At 40.3% G+C, this 18035-nt stretch overlaps 1 protein-coding gene across 5 annotated transcripts; it reads right to left on the bottom strand.

The window, feature by feature from the left end:
* Window positions 1-996: 996 nt before the first annotated feature.
* On the bottom strand, window positions 997-17514 carry LOC138851905 (uncharacterized). Of its 5 annotated transcripts, XM_070081433.1 has the most exons (5): window positions 17250-17509; window positions 13718-14199; window positions 11574-11694; window positions 7688-7832; window positions 997-1021 (listed from the first exon to the last, which is right to left on the bottom strand). In XM_070081433.1, the coding sequence occupies exons 2-4, from the start codon at window positions 14070-14072 to the stop codon at window positions 7706-7708; spliced, it is 603 nt and encodes a 200-aa protein (XP_069937534.1). In that variant the 5' UTR covers window positions 14073-14199; window positions 17250-17509; the 3' UTR covers window positions 997-1021; window positions 7688-7705. The 5 variants fall into 5 exon arrangements, with proteins under 5 accessions (XP_069937534.1, XP_069937535.1, XP_069937533.1 ...); XM_070081434.1 differs by lacking the exon at window positions 997-1021 and having other exon boundaries at window positions 7345-7832; window positions 17407-17514; XM_070081432.1 differs by lacking the exon at window positions 997-1021 and having other exon boundaries at window positions 7345-7832.
* Window positions 17515-18035: the final 521 nt, after the last annotated feature.

The raw sequence follows: 18035 nt of genomic DNA, 5'->3' as shown, positions 1-18035 counted from the left end.
CGACATTGAACTGGATCCCCAGCCATGCTGGCATCCGGGGAAATGAGGCGGCAGATGATGCAGCCAAGGCAGCAACAGACTATCCACATGTTGGGATTACTGTCCCAATCAGCCTACGACAGACCAAACTGGTGGCTGCCAGAGCCATGAAACTTATGGGGGAGGTCTTAGGTGATACCCCATCTCAACAGTGGTACCGAGCAGCGACTCAGGGAGAACCCCCTCCATATGATAGAAGCTGGTCCAGAGCGCAGTGTACCGCCATCCATCGGCTTCGTTTGGGCTTTCCCACAGCCAAGATGATGGTAGACAAGGCTGAGGAGGAGATGTGCCAGTACTGTCAGCACGTTGTCCAGCGGCCCCTAACACACTATCTTCTGGAGTGCGAAGTTACTGAGACACTCCGCAGGCAACTAGGAGTGATATTCCCTCCCGAAGAGGACCCAGAGATGACTGCGGCCACACTAGTGTACCATGGAGTCAACGAACCAGACAAGCTGTTACCTGTGATAACGACATATCCTCCTCCTCGCTAGTGTCCATAGTTAGGAGTACATATGGTGTTGTCGCTTATGAGATGCACCAGTTGAACTGACCAGAAGAGTGCTTGAGCAGCATACGTCGCATCATTGTAGAAACCTTTCTCCCTCGGGAGCCAGAGACGGGTCATCGCAAGATTGAGACCCGTGCCAGGACTACGGTCTTGGCGAACATTATACATACATACATACATACGGTGGACTGGATAGACGAATGGTTTCAGGAGGAGAATGAGGTAATCAGTCCCTCAACCTTGAGTCGATGTGGTCAGTCCATCAATCTTGAATAGAATACGGCATATGAGCGGAGAAGCAGCTTATAAACCGTATGGCAGGAGAGGTGCAGCAGTCATAGGTGGTGTCACATTTGTTCAATGTTGAAGTAGGTCGTGCCCAAGAATTAGGCAAGCGAAGAATTCCCAAGTATTAAGATCCCAAGAAGTTGCAGCGTCTGACAGAGGATTTTGGTCAGCCATGAACATCTGGAGGAGTATATAAGGTATTTATGAGTCATAAGCACTTACTAAACTTCTACTATAGCTTTTTTGATATTTTCTTTATTTTCGTGGGTATTACAAGTTACGAGAGTTAAGAAGTGTAGTAACTGGTAGTAAGTGTAGTAAGTGGCCCGGTGGCCTGGTGGCTAAAGCTCCCGCTTCACACACGGAGGGCCCGGGTTCGATTCCCGGCGGGTGGAAACATTTCGACACGTTTCCTTACACCTGTTGTCCTGTTCACCTAGCAGCAAATAGGTACCTGGGTGTTAGTCGACTGGTGTGGGTCGCATCCTGGGGGACAAGATTAAGGACCCCAATGGAAATAAGTTAGACAGTCCTCGATGACGCACTGACTTTCTTGGGTTATCCTGGGTGGCTAACCCTCCGGGGTTAAAAATCCGAACGAAATCTTATCTTATCTTATCTAACTTTCCCAGTGTTGTAAAGTAGTGAAGCATAACTACTTCAGTACTGTACTTAAGTAACTTTTCTCGGTGTTTACTTTTCAAAAATTACTGATGATGTAACGAGTAACTTATCGTTATCAGATTGTAGTGAATTAAAGTAATAACAGACTTCAGTACTTAAGTAAATGTAAGAGTAACGAGGAATTTCAGTACTTTTTAAAAAGTAAATACCGAAAATAGTTACTTAAGTACAGTACTCAAGTAGTTTTACTTGGTTACTTTACAACACTGGTACTTATACTTGAGTATAAGTCTTAAAAGTAAAATTAATTGACCAATAAAACTAAATCGAATCTGAATTCATGTGAAAAAGTTAGCGGTTAGCGTTAGCTTCCGCTAATTTTTTCGGCCGTTTAGCGGTTTAGCGTTATCAGAGCTAAATTTTTAGCGGATTAGCAGTTAGTGAAGCTAACTTTTCGGTTAGTTGTGTCTAACACTGGTTACAAGTATCTTCAGGAGGTTAAATCACCACCACCAGATGTAGACCAAACGAAATGTAAACTTTACCAGATGGACTATTGTCACACCCTGCGTCATTATGTACTGGAGTGCGTCACACCCTGCATCATTATGTGCTGGAGTGCGTCACACCCTGTGTCATTATGTACTGGAGTGTGTCACACCCTGCGTCATGATCTTCTATCTGATCACTTCTCAAGACTCGACTGTCAATCTTGATCATATCTCCAGCAGTCAAGGAGCTAAATACAGGAGGAGGAAACTTATTATCAACCCAGAACGGAGATAACTTTATTTACCACTTGGATCAATGGTATTAGAATTATGAACCCATTGGCACACGCATTCAATGATTTAGTTGCCACTATTGAGTCTACTCACAGATCAATGGGCAGGAAAAGAAAAACCTTCCACTATAAATGACAATATAAACCAATGTAAATACGTACTATAATGATCCACAGCTGTGCAGTCTAATGCGTGCAGCTAGGAGGATTGGTAAAGCATTCTGTGAATATAGAAACCAAGACCTGTTCAGAACTTTCCAAGCTACACTAACAAATGCAAGGAATAGAAAGCAAGAACTTGGGCAACAGGAATGGGAACAATTTGTTAGTTGATTAAATAGGTCTACCCCTTTAAGTTTGGCTTGGAAATGTATAAATAAAATAACCAGGAAAAAGACTGGCAATGTTGCTCATCCCTTTCCTCTTGAAAAAGCAAATGACCTCATAAATGACTGGTCCAAAACATCCAGGCATGAAAACCTTCCATCTCATATTAGAAAAAAACTTAGTGAGTACTTCTGAAGAAATGTTGAAACTGATTAATTTTATGAGCCAAAATATTGATGAGAGTGATTGCCTCTTCACCGAGTATGAATTAGATAATGCATTAACTAAAGGTCGATCAACTGCTCCTGGAGAGGATGGTATAACCTATGATATTCTCAGAACTCTAAGGCACGTGCCTGATAACCCTTTGTTGGCACTGTATAATCTCAGTTACATTGAGGGCGTTCTTCCTACTTCCTGGACCAATAGTCTCATTGTGCCTATCCCTAAGCCCCAACAGCCTGATACATTTAGACCGATCTCCTTAACTAGTTGTCTTTGTAAAACTTTTGAAAGAATGATACTTAACAGACTGTACTACAGAATCAGACACCAACTTTCCCCCTACCTCTATGGGTTCATGAAAGGTAAAAGTGTGCAGAACTGTATTTCCACCTTTCTCACTGCACACACCTCTACTAGTTTTACCACTTTTCTTGATCTAAAATCTGCATTTGATATTGCGAACAGAACCGTTATACTACATGAACTAGCCAAAATGAATATTGGTGGTAGCTTACTCTGCTGGATAATAGGATACCTGTCAAATAGAGTATCCTCTGTCCTTTACCAAGGCTTTAGAAGTGAGTCTAAAGAAATGTCTTTAGGTACACCGCAGGGAGGAGTTCTTAGTCCCATGCTATTTAATATTCTGATTAATGCTCTCCTAAATGCTCTACCTGCCTCACCTAAACATATAGCTATAAGCTATGCTGATGATATCATGATCCATACAACAGGGCATAAGAAGATGAATACCATTCTTAATGAAGTTCAAGCAATTTGTAATCGACTAGGCCTCATAATATCTTCCTCTAAAACAAAGATATTAACAAGCAAACGACATCCCCCACCCATCTATTTGCAGGGTGAAATCATTAGCTACGTTAAAACTTACAGATATCTTGGTGTAGATGTACCCTTTAACAAATCCACTATACCACAACTAAATAAGAAATGCAAAGCTAGGCTAAATGCTCTCAAAGCTGTTGCTGGCTACAACCCCAACTATGGTGCTAATGTGAGAATCGTGAGAATGATGTACATAGCCTATGTTAGGTCCTTAATTGATTATGCTGCTCCCATGTTGATATTAGCTAGAGAAAGTTCTCTCCGACCCTTGGAGTTAATGCAAAATGAAGCTCTCGAAATTATTCTTGGGTGTCCTAGATCTACAAAGGTTCTTAACATGAGGAAGGAGCTTGGTATTTCTAGTATCAGTGATAGGATTGTTGAAATTAACACTGTACTCGGTATTAGAATGTTGAGAAATGAACCAGAACAATGACTCTTACCAAGTGTCTAGAAGTAAATACACACAGATCTAAATGGATTGTGAAAACGTGCAATTGCATTAAGTTTTATAACCTGCATGAACTGTATCACTGTAGGCAACAAGAGCATTTCACCCCTCCATGGAAGATGTGTTCATTTAATATCACATACCTGCAAGTCCCTCCCAAGAAGCTCATTGCTAGTAATCCCTTCCTTAAATCTCTTGTTAAAGCAACTGCTCAAGAAGAAATTTCTCACCTAGCTGGTAGTAATAAGTTATCACAAGTTATATACACTGATGGATCTAAACAGGAGTCTTCTGGCAGGGCTGCATCTGCTCTTGTTGCCACCTCCCTAGTTAAGAACGATAATAAATATGTTGAGTTAGGCATAAGAATTAACAACTGGGCGTCTACACTGCAAACTGAATTGTTTGCAATCCTAATGGCGCTAAAGCTAACTTATGACACTGAGCTTGACTCTATCATCATTACTGATTCTATGTCATCATTGAAGGCTCTTGACTCATATAATGACTCCAACAACATGCTCATTGGAGAAGCCAGGTATAGATACTCAAAAATCAGGGACAAAGGAATTAATGTACAATTGCTATGGATCCCATCACACATTGGATTACTCCTTCATGATAAAGTTGATATGTTAGCCAAGAAGAGTACCCAGAAGGAGAATGTAGAATATAACTTTGGTATAACTGTGTCTAGCATTAGGAATAATATTAGGAGAGAAGTAAATAATGAAAATGATTGTTATAGGAATGCAGTTAGAAGCCTGAGTAGATCTATAACCCACTATGATAACATGAACGTAGATAAGTATGTTTATGGAGCAACTTGCAATGTGAACAGACTGACTGATGTTGTAGTGGCCAGGCTTAGGCTTGGTTACAAGTACTGACTGATGTTGTAGTGGCCAGGCTTAGGCTTGGTTACAAGTACTGACTGATGTTGTAGTGGCCAGGCTTAGGCTTGGTTACAAGTACTGACTGATGTTGTAGTGGCCAGGCTTAGGCTTGGTTACAAGTACTGACTGATGTTGTAGTGGCCAGGCTTAGGCTTGGTTACAAGTACTGACTGATGTTGTAGTGGCCAGGCTTAGGCTTGGTTACAAGTACTGACTGATGTTGTAGTGGCCAGGCTTAGGCTTGGTTACAAGTACTGACTGATGTTGTAGTGGCCAGGCTTAGGCTTGGTTACAAGTACTGACTGATGTTGTAGTGGCCAGGCTTAGGCTTGGTTACAAGTACTGACTGATGTTGTAGTGGCCAGGCTTAGGCTTGGTTACAAGTACTGACTGATGTTGTAGTGGCCAGGCTTAGGCTTGGTTACAAGTACTGACTGATGTTGTAGTGGCCAGGCTTAGGCTTGGTTACAAGTACTGACTGATGTTGTAGTGGCCAGGCTTAGGCTTGGTTACAAGTACTGACTGATGTTGTAGTGGCCAGGCTTAGGCTTGGTTACAAGTACTGACTGATGTTGTAGTGGCCAGGCTTAGGCTTGGTTACAAGTACTGACTGATGTTGTAGTGGCCAGGCTTAGGCTTGGTTACAAGTACTTCTGGCAGTTTGGGAGACACACAGATGATGATCAAACTAAATGTAAATTATGTGATCAGGCATATGGTCACTGTCTTGAACACTATGTGCTTAATTGTCCACTTATTGAGGAATACAGAGACAGACAGTATAATAACCTATGTGACATGTCAAGATATCTTATTAATGAAAATAAGATACCAGATATACTAAGCAAATTTCCTAAATTTGCTTGTAACAGATAAGTGAACTATAGATATGTAGATATAAATCCATATGTATTCCTGTTAACCCTTTGGGGCCTAGTTCCTAGGCCTTTTGTGTATCCATATGCTCTTGCGCTACCGTCCACAGGATGGATATGGGGTGCACAATAAACTAGCCACTTCGGTGGCAAAATCTCAATTGATGCATATTGGCCTCAATCCATAATTTAGAAATTGTTGTCACGTTCCTGTTGCATTTCGGCAACAAGGACGGTAAAATAGAGGACACCAATCCTTCCCAGCAACACACCTTAGCTAAGTCATGCTTACCCATAAGGTACAGTAGTTTTTGCGTTAGCCATCGTAAATTCTAGCTGTAGTGGTAGTGTTAGGGGGGTTCCAAAAAATAATAATGATCCAGTAATTAACTGGTAAGTGGCAGTACGAATTTCCTTTCTAATAATACTATTTTAATTTATGCACAATAATTATATTCTGTGTACCCAACAAGCTTAGTCATATACAGTCCAAACAAATTTAATTTACCGGAGTAGCTGGTTTTAATATTGTAAATATCAATTTAATGCTAGGTCTAGCTTTTTGTGGGAGTGGTAGGGAGTGGGCATCGAGGGAGTGACAGTTCAGCGACCTGCTGTGACTGAGTCTTACTTACTTCACCCAAATTACTTGCAGGAAATAATTCAGGCAATACCCTGCAAACCTCCTGCAAGTAATTTCCCTCAAAGATAAAAGAAGGTATAACGTTTGTCAAGAAACAGTACAAGTGTTTCCTGACGCAGGTCTTAGTCATATGATGACCCACAGCTGAAGCTTTTGGTAAACTGACCGAGGCCTTCCACTGTCTTCTTCTTCTTGATTCCCCAGTACTATCCAGGCTTACCACTCCACCCCTTTAAAAATTAAGTTATGTACATGTATTGAAATAAAGATATTATTATGGGCATGTGAGGTGCGTGGTTCTTTTATTTTTTTTATTCGCCGGTACTCTCTCGGTCCGGGTCTTTTCCAAGTAGTGATGGCCCGGCCTTGGCTCCTTCTCTGGGGAGTATCTCGAGACCTAAGTCTGCTATGGGAGGAGGTACAAGTACCCCCTCATCTTTGGGACCAACTGTCCCCAGGCCTAGCCACAGTCCCCGCCCTCACGGGGCTCGTAGGGAGAAGCTAGGCCTCTCTGGTCTGCCATCTGCCCGCCCCACAAAGGGGCTCGTGGGGATGGCAGTCTTATGTGCTGCAGGTGGTAACAAGCTTGCGAGGTTCTGACCAGAGCTTTGGTAAGATGGGGAAGGAACAAGGACGGGTAAGGATGGAATGATGATGATAATAATAATAATAATAATAATAATAATAATAATAATAATAATAATAATAATAATAATAATAATAATAATAATAATAATGTTTTATTTCAAATTAAAGTATTACACGTGCAATAATTTGAAAGCTTAAAGTACAGCATCATCATCTAATTAGTATTACCATGATATATAATAGTTTATGGTGGCATTATCAAGCATGATAGAAAATGGGAACAAAGAATGTTTAAGAGAAAACGAAAAATTTTCAGTTATTTCTTAAGGTAAACTCATACAATTAAATATTAAATATAGGTTTAAAAAAAGAAACAATACAAGTTTTTACTTGAGTCACATATATTTTAAACTTGACCTGTGTGTTGACATGGTGTGACCCATGTAATGTGACCTGTGTGTTGACCTGGTATGACCCCACACACAAACATATACCAACACGAACAGTTTGAGCAGGTAATCAAACTGGGAAGAATACGAGTCTCTTATAACCAGTAGCCTTCATAATAAATTATAACTGAGACTTACAACTGCAGCGACTATCTGCTACTTAACAGAGTTACCCAGGTTGTCTGGATTACAACGGTACTTAGGGCAGCAGTCAGGGTACTGTGCATGTATGTCCACTAGCACGATGCATTTGTAGGTTGTGTTGAATATCTCAGAGTCACATCTGGAAGAAATACAATGAAACATTGGGATTAAAGTGGAGTGAACGCTGATCGATGCAAAGGGGAAAATGTAAAGAGAAATTAAAAAGAATATATGAATGAGAGATATGAATATTTCGGTTTCGGTTTGAGTCCGTCTGCGGTAGGTTCAGAAACCTACTTTAACAGGATCAGAGACCGTTTTTCAGCAGGGTCAGAGACCCTTTTTCAGCAGGGTCACAGACCCCCTTCATCAGAGTCAAAGACCCTCTTCATCAAGGTCAGAGACCTTCATCAAGGTCTCAAAAAGAAGCAGATTTATACATATATGTTATGCAGGGTTCTGCATGACATCGTAATGTATATACAGTAGTGAAGTGTGTCGTAATAGTAGGAATATCATAATTGTAAAGAATAATTTTATAATTCATAATGTGCTTTTGGGGGTACTCTAAAGTAGGTTAAACTATAATTATAAAGGAATCCTGCTAGGGATTTATTTTCGAAGGGTGTTTGGGTACGCGGGGTAAGCGTGGCTGGGAGGGGTCACGTGGGGTCAGCATGGTGTGGAGGCTGGCGTCGGAGATGCTGTGTATTTAAGCTAAGTTTGTAGTTGTGTACTCCTTTTGTTTAGCTAACCCAAGCCATAGGCTCTTCTATGGCTTACCTGTATGTTCACCTAGGCTCTGACATGGTCAGGGTGCTGTGGGATGAGTGAGGAAATAAGAAATGGGGTTGGTATTGGACTAGGCCTAGTGGTTATGGTTGCTGGACCGCCAGCCGCGTTCTTCTTGTGCCCCCTATTTGGGCATTTAGGATAGAAGATACATGAAGGTGTTTCTAGAGTGTGTATATAGTGTTATGTTGAATAAATAGATATATTTTCCTATCTAGGATTTTTGCCTAACCCTCTGTTAACCAACCCATTGAAGTAACAAATACTGGTTTAGCGCTTTCTGTTTTGACTGGGATAGCCCTGGGTGGCCTGTTTATGCTTGAGATGTGTGTAACTTTTACCTTTGCCCTTAGACAAGGCTCTAGCCCCAAGTGTCCCAACTTTTCTGCGTAACAATATATCTCTCTCATACACAAACTATTTTTCATTTCTAATTGAAATAGTGAAGACTGATAGTGCAGGAAATATGGCACACCTAAGCTTGCTAAAAGTTACTTAATTGTAAACCTTACATAGAACAACTACTGTTAAGGAAGCCAGAGGATCAGTGTCTTGACCTCATGTCACATATCCTCGTCAGGACTAAACCAGGTAATAGTAAACTTGGTTTAGAAAAACACGTAAGCAAACACTAGGACATATTTATTAGAAAACGTTTCGGTCCTGGGACCTTGATCATTCGTCGATATCTGTCACCAAGGTTTATACCAATAGCAAACTACAAACTCCTCATCTTCCAATTATGTACCTCTGTAATCTTTTTACTACCGCCCACAGGATGGGTATGAGGTGCATAATAAACATATTAAACTAACTAACTTCCATCTTTCTCAGCAGTGGACATAAAAACATAAGAAGTATCATTTCGACCAAATAAGTCACTGTCTGACTTTTGGGTTAGCCTAGGTTCCTACACATTTAAATTTAAATTTATTTATTTATTTGCAAGTAGTACATTGAGATTATGTATTTGCAATAATGAGTTGCAGTGCCAAGAGAGCCTCTATCATGCCTAGGCATATGCTATCATGCCTAGGCATATGCTGCTATGTAAGATAATCTATGTAGTTGTGTATACCTGAATAAACTTACTGGGATCACAGAAAGTTATCAGACTACCTCGTTAATATCAGATTCTCTTTCATAAGAACATAAGAAAGAAGGAACAATGAAACAGGCCTACTGACCCATGCGGAGCAGGTCCATGTCCCCCCTCGGATTAGACCAATGACCCACCCCGTCTGGTCATCTCCACTCATGGATGGAGCACTGCGCCAGACCCAGCAGCACAAGCTAGTCAGGTCCAACTCACACCGACCCACACCCACTCATGTATTTATCTAACCTATTTTTAAAACTACACAACGTTTTAGCCTGAATAACTGTACTCGGGAGTTTGTTCCACTCATCCACAACTCTATTACCAAACCAGTGCTTTCCTATATCCTTTCTGAATCTGAATTTATTCCTGTTTTCCATTTATACACCTCGATCATATCCCTCCTAATTCTACGCCTTTCGAGAGAGTGCAGATTCAGGACCTCAGTCTATCCTCATAGGGAAGATTTCTGATACATGGGATCATCTTTGTCATCCTCCTCTGTACGTTTTGGAAATATAAACACATATGAAGTATAATGTGATCCTTTATTGACTACGTTTCGCCCACACAGTGGGCTTTTTCAAGTCACAAACAGATCTGCCTGGGGTGGAAGGGACGCGAGTATTTATAGTCAAGTTCACAATGCTGAGGTCAGGTGGAGAATGCTGCATCTGATGATGTACCGTTTTCCAGAGCATTTATATCCATTCTGTAATACGGTGACCAGAACTGAGCAGCATAGTCTAAACGAGGCCTAACCAAATGGACTTTCTTCTCTCCCTAACTCTATACTCTGGTGGAATCTCTTATTCTTATTCTCTTAGGCTAACTTTTTTATATATTTTCAAATTCATTAAAAGTTTATATATCTTTCTTAACTGTATTTTCTATAGCTAGTAATGTATGAGTTGAAAAAATTGAGGTTCATAATTTATCATGGGTTCTTCTGGTTCATCCTGGTAACATAAATATTCTGGAAATTGTGTAAATAATAATAACAACAATCCTAACTCAGTGTCCATCTTGAGAACTTGAAGACGATGTGGAAGATCTTGTGTCTCATCCATAATAATAATAATAATAATAATAATAATAATAATAATAATAATAATAATAAAAACTTCTCCTTATCTAAAATAAAAATAATAACTTCTTAATAAAAAAATAAAATGTTTTCCTTGTTCAAAATAATATTAAAAAGCCTCACATATTAAAAACATTTCATTGTGTCCATACTTTGGTTCACTCCATGGCAACATCAAGTGACCCTTCACGAAGTCTCATCAAGGGGACGTAACAGTATGTTAGGAGGAGAGGATCAATATTTTCTTCACCTTCCTCTATGATAACTTCTGGACAGTAATCTGGTGGACAGTCCCTCCATGCCAGTCCAGAATAAGCATACTGTTGATCCAAACCATTATGTCCTCCTACCCTTCTGTCAGCCCTGATGCCCATCCTACTGAGGGTGCGACCAATATTAACTGGAGAGGCTGCGGCAACACCTTCATGTTCACAGTAATCAAAATACCAATCTAGTAATTCATTTCTTAGAATGAATTTGTCATGATGGCATTTTTTTATAAAGAATCCAAAGAAATCTTGGAAGGATTTGCACCCGGAATATTGCATGTATTTAGGCATATTTGCTGAGTATGAGAGGTAGCTTCTCAAATCTTACTGAAAATTAAGGATTGAGACTACTGAGCTACTTATAATATGTTATAAGTAGTAAAGTTAGTGATGATGGAATTAGTCAATCTAACTCAAAGAAACAAATTTTAATGAAAATTAAGGATTGAGACTACTGAGCTACTTATAATATGTTATAAGTTGTAAAGTTAGTGATGATGGAATTAATCAATCTAACTCAAAGAAACAAAACTTACTAATAATATAAGTACAGTAGTAAATTTAGTGAAGTTCAGAGACTCATTTAACCTCAACACGATGACTGGTGAACACAGAAGCTGGGGTTCTACTTACGAATCTGTTTCCGTGATGAAGGTGCCACGGAAGTGAATACAAGTCCGCCGTCGACAGCCTTTAGTGTACCATATCTGACCAGCGTAGTAAAACCCTTCACTGGTGAGGCAGCCTCCAGGACCTGCCAGACAAGTGCATCAGTTACCAGCCAGAAAAATGAGAGATTTACGTTTGTAAGATGACATTTACATTCCTCCCTCTTTATTTCTCTCTTTTCTCTCTTTCTCTCTCTCTCTCCCACTATCAGCTGAGTCACTGTTAGCACTCTTCTCCCACGCAACTTTCACTACATTCATCTCTCTTCAACGTGTTTTCACAGTATCTTTGATGTTGATTATAATAATAATAATAATCCCAGTATCTTAATAATAATCTTCCAAATTTATTTCTATATTAAACCTATTACAATTATAACTACATATACACGTGTTTTTATGTACCTCAGAGCTGATACAGGATTACTAAGATTACAAGAATTACAGCTAAGTTCAGAAATTAATAAAAATGAGATATTTAGTCACAACAACTAAATGATTAACACAAGTGGAAGTCTTCGCTACTTCTTAGCTCTCAAATCTTTGTTTCAAATTCAAAAGTCGAAATGGAAAAAAAAAAAAAAAAAAAAAAAAATTATAAATATAAGATTTGAACAGCACAGCGAGTATTAAACAGCTATATATATATATATATATATATATATATATATATATATATATATATATATATATATATATATATATATATATATATATATATATATATATATATATATATATATATATATATATTTATATATATATATATATATATATATATATATATATATATATATATATATATATATATATATATATATATATTTATATATATATATATAATATTTATATATATATATAATTATATATATATATATATATATATATATATATATATATATATATGTGTGTGTGTGTGTGTGTGTGTGTGTGTGTGTGTGTGTGTGTGTGTGATCCTTTATCTAACAATCGGGTTAAATCTTAAGGGAGTTGAGAAGTTTGGACAAATCTCTCTACATCTGCTGCCAAATATTACCTGTCTGTAAACAGGTTCCTCGGTGTGAGTAAACGAGAGGTGTATAATACAAACAAGATGACGAATAAGCCACAATTAGGTCTTTTCAAGAGAAATTTTGCCCACCAGGAGTTTTATGGATTTTGAATATATTTATATATGTCTGAGGCAACATCATGGAATTTTTGGTACAGAGAACATGTTTACGTAGTACTTCCAACCATCGTAGCTGACAATACTTGCTGCAGGGTAGACTGGTACCCCTTCACCGCACCTCATACCTGACCACTCCTTCCACAATTAACTAATTATATATTGCACCTGTGAACCCCGCCGTCAGTCCACTCCTAACTCGAGAGATCAATGTCTCCTTTCTCTTGGGTCTCTGTTAGATTGATATTGACCCTTAGTTGCTGGAACGTGTCTCAAATGGAGATTTCCAGGTGTTGTACATGTCGACGGTTGGGTAGGCATCCTGGGCAGGGCGAAACGTATGGGGCTGTGGGACATGTCTCCTGACACCAATAAATAGGTACCTGGGAGCTAGTGGACTGTTGGGGTTGTCATCCTCGAGGAGTTATTTGCCTTAGCTAGGGCTGGATTTTGAAAATGAGCTCAGGCAGAATACCAGCTGAGGTAGAATACCAGCTGAAGTAGAATACCAGTTGAAGTAGAATACCAACTGAGGTAGAATACCAGCTGAGGTAGAATACCAGCTGAGGTAGAATACCAGCTGAGGTAGAATACCAGCTGAGGTAGAATACCAGCTGAGGTAGAATACCAGCTGAGGTAGAATACCAGCTGAGGTAGAATACCAGCTGAGGTAGAATACCAGCTGAGGTAGAATACCAGCTGAGGTAGAATACCCTCTACCTTATAATAGTAAGTGATAAGACAAATCCCTGCTATTTGTAGATGATAAAGGCACTCAAGCAGTAACTGAAAACATTACTGAAGCAACGTTTCGCCAACAGTAGAAACGTTGAATACAGCTTACAATTTTGCTTTTGTGTATCAAATTCTACCTAGTAAAAAAATCAAAATACATAAGTAGATCACAGTAGGTAAAAACTTCATTTGCAAATTAGACTGACCTTCATGAGATGGTTTAATTTTTACAAGATCTGATGGAAGAGCTGGAGGTGGCGGACCATGTAGCTTTTGTGAGGTGAGGAACGGTCTGGTGGCATGTGTAGAGCTTTGGGAGGAAAAGCCTTGAGAGCCGCCGGCGTTGGTTCCAGCCAAGGGAGATCGCTGTGGTAGTCGAGTGTTGTAGGTGACAACAACACCAGGTTGCTCGTGGTGTAGGTGGTGAACATCGACCTCAGGTTCTGGCAGATGTGTGCGGAAGCTTTCCCATATCTCCTTTGTAGGTGCTGCTGAGTGTGCTAGCAGGACCCACTGAACCAGAATAAACACAACCCATGCATACACTGACACTGTGTACATGGCAATATCTCCCAGTGTCTCAGTTCAACTGTTAATATGTTTATATAAAGCACCGTCTGGTGAGTTCAAATGACTTACATTATATTTCGGAGGTACGTAGTAGCTAATAAAAATCAGTCACGTCTTCCTGTAAATTGAATATGAACTCTACTTTCAGCTTAAACAAGCAGACAGCAGCTTAAACAAGCAGAAACACAAGAACAAGTGTCTTAGGAGCACTCAGAGTATCACATGTACCTCAGACTGACAGATATACCAACGTGAGGGCTTTATTAATTAATAATCATGTGTGTGAAACCATCGATATTCGCTGTACTGAAGCTTGGAAGAGGTAGAGACTGTTACCTGTCATCTCAATATGTCACTTTTCAGGTCGCTGTGTCACACGCCACTATCTTAGATTTTGCCACCGAAGTGGCTAGTTTATTGTGCACCCCATATCCAACCTGTGGACGGTAGCACAAGAGCATATGAATACACAAAAGGCCTAGGAACTAGGCCCCAAAGGGTTAACAGGAATACATATGGATTTATATCTACATATCAATAGTTCACTTATCTGTTACAAGCAAATTTAGGAAATTTGCTTAGTATATCTGGTATCTTATTTTCATTAATAAGATATCTTGACATATCACGTAGGTTATTATATTGTCTGTCTCTGTATTCCTCAATCCACTATCTGCATATATATGTTATTTTAATGTGTGTTGGACGTGATCAAGGTCAAGGACCGAAACGTTTTCTAATAAATATGTCCTAGTGTTTGCTCTCGGGAATTTTAAAACAATTTGTCGGTATCAATTACCAAGGTTTACACACGGCATAAGATCTATATGACACACGGTGGACCTGTATGACACACGGTGGATCTGTAAGACACACGGTAGATCTGCATGACACGGTATAAGGTCTGTACCACACGCAGTATAAGGTGTCTGTAACACTCAGTATAAGGTATCATACACAGTACATAATTCCCACAAATGTGGCTGTATAATCCTAAAGGTTAAGCGCTTCCCTGTGATTATAATAATAATAATAATAATCCCACAAATGTGAACGAAACGCAATAAATAATTCCTATCAAAACACTTGAACCCATTATGTGACTGGCATCCACAGGATGGGTATGGTGTAACTACCCATCACATGATAGGTTTGATGTGACTGCCATCCACAGGATGGGTATGGTGTAACTACCCATCACATGATAGGTTTGATGTGACTGCCATCCACAGGATGGGTATGGTGTAACTACCCATCACATGATAGGTTTGATGTGACTGCCATCCACAGGATGGGTATGGTGTAACGACCCATCACATGATAGGTTTGATGTGACTACCATCCACACGCTCTCAAGCTTGTAAAAACTACCACTACACAGTGTAACTGACTCTCCTCATTGTTCTAAATAGCCTGAGACCTGGATGTACCATGTTTGTGTATGAAGGAAGCTATTTACAGATATATACAAATTATTAAGAACAGATAGGAAGTTATTGAAATGTGTCAAATTAAATATCTGTGGAGAAAGTATGAAGGTCAGTAGATTGCAAGACGTTACTGCAAGACTCAGGCTAGGCTATTAGTATGGAGATGTCAGTGACTTAAAAATCAAGGGTGTGGACAGAGAAAGGGCCATGTACTGGAGTATCCAGATATCCAACCCTTCAGACACACCTCCTTCAGACACACCTCCTTCAGACACACCTCCTTCAGACACACCTCCTTCAGACACACCTCCTTCAGACACACCTCCTTCAGACACACCTCCTTCAGACACACGTCCTTCAGACACACCTCCTTCAGACACACCTCCTTCAGACACACCTCCTTCAGACACACGTCCTTCAGACACACCTCCTTCAGACACACCTCCTTCAGACACACCTCCTTCAGACACACGTCCTTCAGACACACCTCCTTCAGACACACCTCCTTCAGACACACCTCCTTCAGACACACCTTCAGACACACCTCCTTCAGACACACCTCCTTCAGACACACCTCCTTCACACACCTCCTTCAGACACACCTCCTTCACACACCTCCTTCAGACACACCTCCTTCACACACCTCCTTCAGACACACGTCCTTCAGACACACCTCCTTCACACACCTCCTTCAGACACACCTCCTTCACACACCTCCTTCAGACACACCTCCTTCACACACCTCCTTCAGACACACCTCCTTCACACACCTCCTTCAGACACACGTCCTTCAGACACACCTCCTTCACACACCTCCTTCAGACACACCTCCTTCACACACCTCCTTCAGACACACCTCCTTCACACACCTCCTTCAGACACACCTCCTTCACACACCTCCTTCAGACACACCTCCTTCACACACCTCCTTCAGACACACGTCCTTCAGACACACCTCCTTCACACACCTCCTTCAGACACACCTCCTTCAGACACACGTCCTTCAGACACACCTCCTTCAGACACACCTCCTTCAGACACACCTCCTTCAGACACACCTTCAGACACACCTCCTTCAGACACACCTCCATAAAAACCTTAGAGGATGTGACAAAATACCAAATTGTTAATATATCAACTAGTCACTAGACGAGCAAACTTTAAAATAATTCTCACCCAGTTATGACCAATGGTTTTTATTATTTTTCTTAGTGGTAATAATAAATACTTTTTTGAGATTGTATTCCTTACTGTAGTGTGAAGAGTTACATAATTAAAAATAATTAATGGTAATTAGACCATTTTTATTTTATTCCTTACTGTTGTGATGAATGGTTTGAAAAACCGACAAGTTGAAGATTGAGACACTTATGCAGCATATGGGAATCTTTATTCAGGAAACGTTTCGCCACACAGTGGCTTCATCAGTCCAATACAAAGAGGAAGGCGTAAGGAGAGGAGGAGAATGAGGTAATCAGTCCCTCAACCTGGAGTCGATGTGTTCAGTCCATCAATCTTGTAGAATGTACAGCATAAGCCACGTCTACGGCCCTATGCTGTACATTCTACAAGATTGATGGACTGAACACATCGACTCCAGGTTGAGGGACTGATTACCTCATTCTCCTCCTCTCCTTACGCCTTCCTCTTTGTATTGGACTGATGAAGCCACTGTGTGGCGAAACGTTTCCTGAATAAAGATTCCCATATGCTGCATAAGTGTCTCAACATTCCTTACTGTACTAGGTACAACAGCTCGAGTCTCCGTCAGCTAAACACGACTCTGTCCCTGGATCAATTTAGTTGTTGGTGGCAGCACAATAAGGAGAGAGAGTAATTTAGACTGCTAACGCATCTCATTAAATATCACTGTTCTATTACTGAAAAATATTAACTAGTGAAAAGCTTCGTGTATGGAAGATGTATTTCCGGAGATGGCAGAGCCACAGTCTCTCAGTGTGAGAGAGATCACGTGTATCACTACTCACTTCTGCAACATACACTGGCTCGTCTCGCCTCTCTCCATACCTTAAATACTATCCACACAACACAGTTGGGTGGAGGAAGGGGCGGCCCTGGTGATGCTCCAGTTACTTCGTGCTGGCTGAGCTTTAAAAAGAGATTAGACAAATATATGAGTGGGAGGGGCTGGGTTTGATTGGTGTCGTGGGTAGTTTTGGGTAGGGGTGGTTTTGATAAGGACCTGCCTTGTATGGGCCAGTAGGCCTTCTGCAGTGTTTCTCCATTCTTATGTTCTTATGTGTACGAATGGTATATAATACCGACAAGATGAGAGTAAGACACATGTGCAACATCTGGGTATATTTATTGTAGACGTTTCGCCATCCAGTGGCTTTATCAATACAAATTCCAGGACATAACTTGAAGACAGTAGAACTATGTACAGAAGATGAGGTAATCAGTCCCTCAACCTAGGAGTAGGTGCGAACAGCACCATAGTCGTGGAGAATCTCCACGACTATGGTGCTGTTCCCACCTACTCATAGGTTGAGGGACTGATTAC

This window comes from Cherax quadricarinatus, unplaced genomic scaffold (assembly GCF_038502225.1).
Source record: "Cherax quadricarinatus isolate ZL_2023a unplaced genomic scaffold, ASM3850222v1 Contig2724, whole genome shotgun sequence".
Lineage (NCBI taxonomy): Eukaryota > Metazoa > Arthropoda > Malacostraca > Decapoda > Parastacidae > Cherax > Cherax quadricarinatus.
The sequence above is the reverse complement of the archived record's forward strand: the minus strand, read 5'-3'. Positions and strand labels throughout refer to the sequence as shown.

Bases quoted from the DNA above. Each gene is read 5' to 3' on its own strand.
- LOC138851905 (XM_070081434.1), bottom strand. From the start codon at position 14,072: ATGTACACAGTGTCAGTGTATGCATGGGTTGTGTTTATTCTGGTTCAG. The intron at 11,695-13,717 runs GTCAGTCTAATT...CTTGTCTGGCAG, and splicing joins AATTAAACCATCTCATGAAG to GTCCTGGAGGCTGCCTCACC. The intron at 7,833-11,573 runs GTAAGTAGAACC...TATTTCTTCCAG, and splicing joins TTCATCACGGAAACAGATTC to ATGTGACTCTGAGATATTCA.